We start from the raw sequence: 8097 nt of genomic DNA, 5'->3' as shown, positions 1-8097 counted from the left end.
CCTCGAATACAACCGGTCAACTCTATGTGCCTCCCTTCCTTAAAGTGCGCACACCCAATTAGAGAATGAGGTTATGTTCAGTATTTTGTCATTCTTCTTTCCCAGAGTACTTTTCTTCAGGTAATTGGCAGGATTGTTAGGAGTCTGGGGAATGCTCTGTGTGTCGATCTTTTAATTTTTCTGCTGAAGCATCCTGAGCTTCTGGAAATAGTTTGATAGGTTCTTGCGGGGGGGGGGGGGGCGAAAGCATCATTAGTTAGATATTCAGAAGTGAATCTCAGGTATAGTTAGACTCTTCCATACAGGATGGCGATAATAATACATGTGATATACTGCTGTTAACAATAGTGAGGAACAATACAGGCGACACACTGGTGTTAACGTTTCACAATAATGACTCTTTTTCTCCCCCCCCCCCTCCAGGAATGGGTGAATTTAAGGTCCATCGAGTACGTTTCTTTAATTATGTTCCATCAGGGATCCGCTGTGTGGCTTACAATAACCAGTCAAACAGATTGGCTGTTTCACGAACAGATGGCACTGTGGAAATTTATAACTTGTCAGCAAACTACTTTCAGGAAAAAGTAAGTCATTTGGAAGCCTGATTTGGTGTTGCTGAGTTAATTTTCTTACTAAGTTGAATTCTACAATGTGTATGTCTTTTGTTGAAGGATTTCAAAAGAAAGTGACTGTACTCTCTTTGGGTTATTTAGAACTATATAACATGTGTAGTAAATATGCAATCTCTTGACTGAGCTCAGAGTTTTGATCTATAACGTTGGTTAGAAAGAAACCTAGAAATTATGGTGGCCCACTGTCTGTTGGAAACTGAGGTTTGCTGGATCTTTGGAGCACAACAAAAAAGGGAAATTGTCAAGACTCATTGCTTTATAATCAGTCTCTGCACCAGTGCAACTTTGGTAAGGTGGAATTTCCTGCTGGGGTTGTCAGTACCTATTTCATTGTCAATTCAGAAGAAACAATCCTTTTTTTTTTTTTCTTCTTCTTAAGTTTTTTAATTTATTTTTTGAGAGAGAGAGAAAGAGCGCATGGGCGGGGAAGGGTCAGAGAGGAGAGAAAGACTCCCAAGCAGGCTCTGTGGTGTCACCACAGAGCCTGTTGCAGAGCTCCATCTCACAAACCCTGAGGTCACGACCTGAGCTGAAATCAAGAATCAGACGCTTAACCGACTGAGCCACCCAGGTGCCCAGAAACATTTTAATATCAAACTTTTTGGTGACGATGGTAGGAAGATGGATTTCTAAGTTCATCTGAGAGAATGTAGACTGAACTGCCTGTAATTGGGAGTAAAAGTAAAATACCATTTGGGTGTATGCAGAGAGCTGTTATAGCAGCATATTTTTCAAAAGTACTGATTACTGATTGCAGGTGCAACAAAATAATTCATTTTACATTAATGAATGTGTATTGCCCTAAGCACTGAATGGATGCCTATGAATGGGTAGATGGATAAATGCATGAATTTAGTGCCCAGCAGTTTAATACTTGGAATTAAGGCATCCTGTAATTGTTTCTAAATGAATGAGTGATGAGTGGCAAGTATTAGGCATTATGACAAATGTCAGAGGCCCTACATTGAAGGAGCTCAAAGTCCAGTGGGGAAATAGAAGTATACAGTTTTCAAAGAGTAGGTAAATTTTATGATAAAGCTAAGTACCAGAGCAGTCTAGGTGGCTCAGTCTGTTTACATCAGACTCTTATTTTGGCTCAGGTCAGGATCTCACAGTTCGTGGGATCAAGCCCCATATCAGGCTCCACATTGACGGTGTGGAACCTGCTTGGGGTTTTCATATTCCCTCTCTTTCTGCCCTTCCCTGCTCATGCACGCACATGGGTGTCCCCTCTCTCTTTCCAAATAAATAAATAAACTTAAAAAAAAAAAAAAAAGCTAAGCACAGGCCTAGAATCTTAGTGGAGAGGTGCTTTTACTCTGATGATGTGGGTTTAGGAATCCTGGAAAGGGATGACTTACTGAGTTGACCCCTGAAGAACTAAGAAGTTAAAAAAAAAATTGGGGTGCCTGTGTGGCTCGGTCAGCTAAGCGTCCGACTTTTGATTTTGGCTCAGTTCATGATCTCAGGGTTCACAAGATCGATCCCTGCCATGGGCTCTGTGATGACAGCACGGAGCCTGCTTGGGAATTGCTCTCCTTCTCTGTCTGGCCCTCCCCTGTGCATGCATTCTTTCTCTCAAAATAAATAAACTTAAAAAGAAAGTTAAAAAAATTGCTGATTACCATAAATAAGTCACATTCTATGCTGTGAAAAATGTGCTATGGTATATGCTTGTCACACCCTGTGGTTTTTCTTATCATTTATGACAATTACAATTACATAATAGTTTGTACATTTGTTTAATGTTTTTCTTCCCCATTGAACTTCAAATTTTGTGAAAACAGGGACCATGTGGGTGATATTGATGACATTATTCCCAGCATTTAGCAAGTGTCTAGTGCAGAACCACTCCTGAGTTCATGTTTATTTAGTGAATATGTCAGTTATTCTTTACTGAATGTCTCCTATTTTTTCTTATCTGTTCTTATTTCAACAATAATTAACTTAGTATTTTCCTTTTTCAATAGTCCCTTCCCTACTTCTTAATCACTCTCAGAACAAGAAAAAACTTTGTCCGTTAGAGTGAAAAGAGTAGTGGCTTGGAATAAGAATTAAAATGTTCTCTTCACATTTGACTGTGGCACTTTGCTCAAGCCCCTTAACCCACAAGTACTTGTGTCCTGTCAAGTAAAGAGAAGAAAAATTGTACCTACTCAGTGCTTTTTGTGCTGAGCAGACATAAGAATAAAGTGTCTTGATATATATGAAAACTTCTTTTTTTCCTAAAGTTTATTTACTTATTTTGAGAGCGAGAGAGCAAGCAGGGGAGGATCAGAGAGAGGCCCAAACAGGCTCCACCCTGCTAGCTCAGAGGCTGATGTAGGGCTCAAACTCACGAACCATGAGATCATGACCTGAGCTAAAATCCAGAGTCAGACGCTTAACCAACTAAACAACCCAAGGGACCCTACATGAATCCTTTATAAGTGCTCATAAAGCACTTAGAAATCTGAGACTTCAGGGGCGCCTCGATGGCTCAGTCGGTTGAGCTTCCAACTCTGGTTCAGGTCACAATCTCACAATATGTGAGTTCGAGCCCCACATCGGGCTCTGTGCTGACAGTTCAGAGCCTGGAGCCTGCTTCAGATTCTATGTCTCCCTCTCTCTGTGACCCTCCCCCGTTCATGCTCTGTCTCTCTCTGTCTCAAAAATAAACAAACATTAAAAAAAAAATCTGAGACTTGATAGTTAAGTAGCTGACTCTTGGTTTCGGCTCAGGTCACGATCTCACAGTTTGTGGGTTCAAGCCCTACAGTGCCGAGCCTGCTTGGGATTCTCTGTCCCCGTCTCTCTTTGCCCCTCCTCTGCTCGTTGTCTCTCTCTCAAAATAAATAAAAACTTAAAATTAAAAAAATAATAATAATCTTAAAAAAAAAAAGATTCTGAGACTTGAATGAGAAGTTGGAGGTGAGGCGCAAACCCACAACCCTCAATTCAAGAGTCACATGTTCTTCCAACTGAGCCAACCGGGCATCCTTTTGTTTTATTTTTAAAAAAACTTTTTATAGGTAAAATTGACACAATAAACATGTATTTAAAGTATACGTGTCAAGGGGCACCTGGGTGGCTCAGTTGGTTAAGCGTCTGACTCTTGATTTTCCCTCAGGTCATGAGGTCACGGTTCGTGTGTTTAAGCCCTGCATCGTGTTCTACACTAACCATGGGGGCCCTGCTTTGAATTCTTTCTGCTCCCACGTGCGCATGCACTCTTCTTTCTCTGTCTCTCAAAATAAATAAACTTAAAAAAATTTAAAGTGTATACATTGATAACTCTGACATACATGTGTACTGTGAAACCATCACCTAATCAAGATATTTACACTGATTTTGTAAAAAATTGCATATATCAAATACAGTTGGATACAAACTTTATTCTTTTGAAAAGGTTTGGAGGACAAGTCCTGGGAAAAGGAAACCAACTGTATAGGTAACTAAAATTTGAATCTAAAAAATGAAAATATTAATAGACATGATCTTCTGGTAGAACAAAACCCCATGTAGTCATTTCTAGGCAAGTGTTTTTAGTTTTGACGTTGTTGCCTGTGACCATTCAGTGCTGTTAGCTGATAAATTCAATGTGGGTTGACATGTTATGGCGTTTCTGTAGTTTTTTCCAGGTCATGAGTCTCGGGCTACAGAAGCTCTGTGTTGGGCAAAAGGACAGCGACTCTTTAGTGGTGGACTCAATGGAGAGATTATCGAGTATGATTTGCAGGCATTAAACATCAAATATGCCATGGATGCCTTTGGAGGACCCATTTGGAGCATGGCTGTCAGCCCCTGTGGCTCTCAACTTTTGGTCAGTAAGCAGCTATTGGTAATTTAAAGCAAGAATTCTCTTGTGCTCACGTAAACATTCTTCCCTGTGTTTACAGGAGAGTAAAGTTAAGTTATATTATAACATGTAGCAACTCCATTCTGAAGTGGATTCCAGCAACCACGATGCAAGATTGGAATTGATATTGGGGATTAAAAATCTCTTGTCCTGGGGCAGCTGGATGGCTTGGTCAGTTAAACGTCTGAGTCTTGATTTCAGCTCAGGTCATGATCTCATAGTTCGTGAGTTTGAGCCCTGTGTCAGGTTCTGCATTGACAGCTTGGATCCTGCTTGGGATTCTTCCTCTCTCTCCACCTCTTCCCCACTTAAGCACACTCTCTCAAAAAACAACAACAAAAAAAACTTTAAAAAATCTCTTGTTATTTTTACATCATTTCTACTGCCACGTTGGACCTTGTTTATTCATTTATGAAATGAGAGGGTTCGTTTGGTTCAGTATTTCTCAAACTAGTTGGAATTGGGAGATGTGGAGGCTGTTTTTTGTTCTATTATGCTTTATGTTTTATGGTAAATATCAATTCAGAATATAGCATGTTAATACGAAATTCTTCTGTAGATTGACAACACACTAATGTATGTTACAACTTCTGAGAGGTCCTTCCACAAGTTGACTTGTGGAACTGTTTTACCACAATGTCTCAAAAATTGAGTGCAGACTAAGAAGACTATCCCTCCCCCCTCACACAGACTTATTAAAATGGGTGTTTCCAGAGGTTTCATTTTTCTGGGATAAACCTATGATTCTTGTTTGATTTGTACTAATTTGTACAATATCTTGATGTTTCTTCATTTACATTGTATAGTTAATGGGTGTTTTATTTAGGCTCTGGGTCTCTAGCAGAGGTATGCTGTGAAATCCTACTTCTATTCCATGTCCTATACAGGAATTAGGCCACTGATTAGCCTGTTTTCTGGCTAGGATGTGAAGCCTGCCGAGAATACACTACCAGTTTCTTGGTAGCAGTAATTTTTTTTTTTTCCTGTCACAAACTACTTTTCTCTTTCACAGCAAGTGATACCTTCAGAGAAGAAACGTTTATATTTATAAATACATATATTTAGTTATATAAAATGCTTATCTTCTCTATTTTCCTCTAATAGGTTGGCTGTGAAGACGGATCTGTGAAGCTATTTCAAATCACCCCAGACAAAATCCAGTTTGAAAGAAATTTTGATCGGCAGAAAAGTAAGGGTCATTTTGGTGGGGGCAGTGAGTAGCCTCAACAAGAAGTTATGTTTCTGTGCCACTGGGGATGGGCTGTTTTCCCGTGGGTCCAGGTAATGTTTTCTCTCCACACTAACTTTACCTCAATATAGGGTATGTGCTCGAAGCCATCCTCCACTCAGGCTTTCTCTGTCACGTTGCCTGCTTAAGTAATATAGTAAACTAGAAATCCAGAGTAGGAAAGCTAATGTTTCTGTGTAAGTCACTTTGTTCTCACTTTTTCTTTTTTTTTTTGAAGTTGTAACAGAGTGCATAAATACTAAAACCTAGAATTTGCAAACAGTTGTCCATGTTCCACCCAGTTGACACCTCTAGAGCAGGGGTTGGCAAACTATTTCTGTAAAAACAGGAGATTAGTAAATATTTTAGGTTTTGTAGGCCATATGCTCTGTCAACTCTCTTGTTCTATAAAAGTAGTCATAGATAAATAAATGGGTATGGCTGTGCTTTGGTAAAGCTTTATCTATAAAAATAATTGGTGGACTTGATTTGGCCTTTGTGCCATAGCTTGCAGACTCTTAGAAAATAATAACTATCCCATGTATTCTGTGTCTGTTAGTAATATTTTTCATCTGCTAGTCAGAGTCCCTTTTGTTTTTAATGCCTTTTGGGTGTTCTTTTTTTATTTTTTTTTTTAAAGAAAAATATTCTTTATTTAAAATATCTTTAAGTAACGTCCACTTCCAACATGGGGCTCAAACTCACAACCCCGAGAATAAGAGTTACATGCTCCAACAACTGAGCCAGCCAGGCTTGGTTTTTTGTTTTTTTGTTTGTGTTTTGTTTTTTAAGTTTATTTATTTTGAGAGAGAAAGTGGTTGGGGAAGGTGCAGAGAGTGAGAATCCCCAGTAGGCTCCACACTGTCAGCACAGAGCCCAACATGGGGCTTGAACCCACAAACTGCGTGATCATGACCTGAGCCAAAATCAGGCATCAACGCTTACTTGACTGAGCCACCCAGGTGTCCCTTGGGTGTTCTTTTTTAATTATAAAGGTGATATAATGCTTATTCAAAATTCATGTGCTTAGCCAAGTGTGAAAGAGAAAATATCTCATTCTGTTCTGTAGGCAACATTTTGGAAATAATCTTCAAGACGTGTTTGTATGTTCATATAAATGAATACACACGAGTGCTTGTGCTTGTTTTTTCACTTGGTGTATCACAGACCTCTTTCCATGCCAGTCATGCCAGTCTACATGGCATTCCATTTAATGGTGTTCCATAATTTATTTACCAAGCTCCTATTGATGGATTTTTTTGTTTTTCACTACTACAGCCAGGACGGCAATGACTATTCCAATATACATATTTTTTAACACTCCTACAAGTATTTCTCCTTGATTAATTCCCAGTAAAAGTGCTGAGCCAAATAAGCATATTTAAATTTTGTTATGTTCTTAACAGGTCACCCTCAAAAGGGGTCGCCCTCAAAATGTTGTGTTTCTTTATACTCCCATCAACCGTTTCTACATTATTAAAGTGATATTAAATACTTCATTATGGATTCCAGAGTTGGGCAGAGTTGATCCTCATCTGTTATAAAACAGTCCTTCACCAGAGCATAGTAGATGAGAGCTAAGAGTGTAGAACGCCAGACCTGTAGGTAATTGTCAAAGGAGAACTCAGTTACCCTTTACTGTGTATTTATGTGTATGTCCTTTTCTTTTTTTGTTGTACAACTCCCAAGGTCGCATCCTGAGTCTCAGCTGGCATCCCTCTGGTACCCACATTGCAGCTGGCTCCATAGACTACATTAGTGTGTTTGATGTCAAATCAGGTGACTGTTTTTCTCAGTTCATTTGGGGTTTGGGTCTTGATTCACATTGCTAGTTTCCAAAAGCTTGAGCCCTTGTGCTTTTACTGACCTCTAGGGCCTAACCTCTCTTTAACCTTCTGAGATGTTAGCCATGGATTTCACTCCTTTCTTGGATTGCTACTGCTGCTTTTGGGGGAATCCTGTTTCTTCAATCAGATGGATATTTTTTATCTTATTTATAATAAGAATTCATTTGAAAATTCCCCCTGGAGCAATAAGACATTTACTACGAAGGATCAGTTAAAATACTTGTGTATACCAGACCTTGGTAAAAGTAAGTGCCTCTCTGAGGAACACTAGGTCTTAGCACCATAATTGGTGAGGCATGAGATCAGAAAGGTAGAGAACCATCTACTTTCTCTGTTCTGGGCCTGAAAAATTGCAATATGGAATCCTTCAGTGATGAGACTGACTTCAGCTTGTTCAATAGGCCCATCTGTACTCCCATCTAAGATGGGAAGTAAAACAGATCTGGTTTGTCTCGTTTTTCTTTTTCCTTCATGCTTAAGCAAATTTTTTATTGTCTGTTATACACGCATAGTCAAAGAAGAACTCCTTGAGGCTTGTTACAAAGAAGCAGG

The 8097-nt window shown here is 39.3% G+C and overlaps 1 protein-coding gene across 1 annotated transcript in view; it reads left to right on the top strand.

Annotated features, from left to right (window-relative positions):
• The window catches only part of UTP4 (UTP4 small subunit processome component), a 32038-nt gene that overhangs the window by 838 nt on the left and 23103 nt on the right, over positions 1-8097 (top strand). Inside the window, exons 2-5 of the mRNA XM_025920642.2 lie at positions 424-584; positions 4243-4434; positions 5575-5659; positions 7388-7477. Coding sequence (XP_025776427.1) covers positions 426-584; positions 4243-4434; positions 5575-5659; positions 7388-7477 — 526 coding nt within the window. The 5' untranslated portion in view covers positions 424-425. The remainder of the gene's footprint in view (positions 1-423; positions 585-4242; positions 4435-5574; positions 5660-7387; positions 7478-8097) is intronic.

The sequence above is a fragment of the Puma concolor genome, chromosome E2 (genome assembly GCF_028749965.1).
Source record: "Puma concolor isolate L17-30 chromosome E2, mPumCon1.1.hap2, whole genome shotgun sequence".
Lineage (NCBI taxonomy): Eukaryota > Metazoa > Chordata > Mammalia > Carnivora > Felidae > Puma > Puma concolor.
Note: the sequence above shows the minus strand (reverse complement) of the source record. Positions and strands in the feature narration are given on the sequence as shown.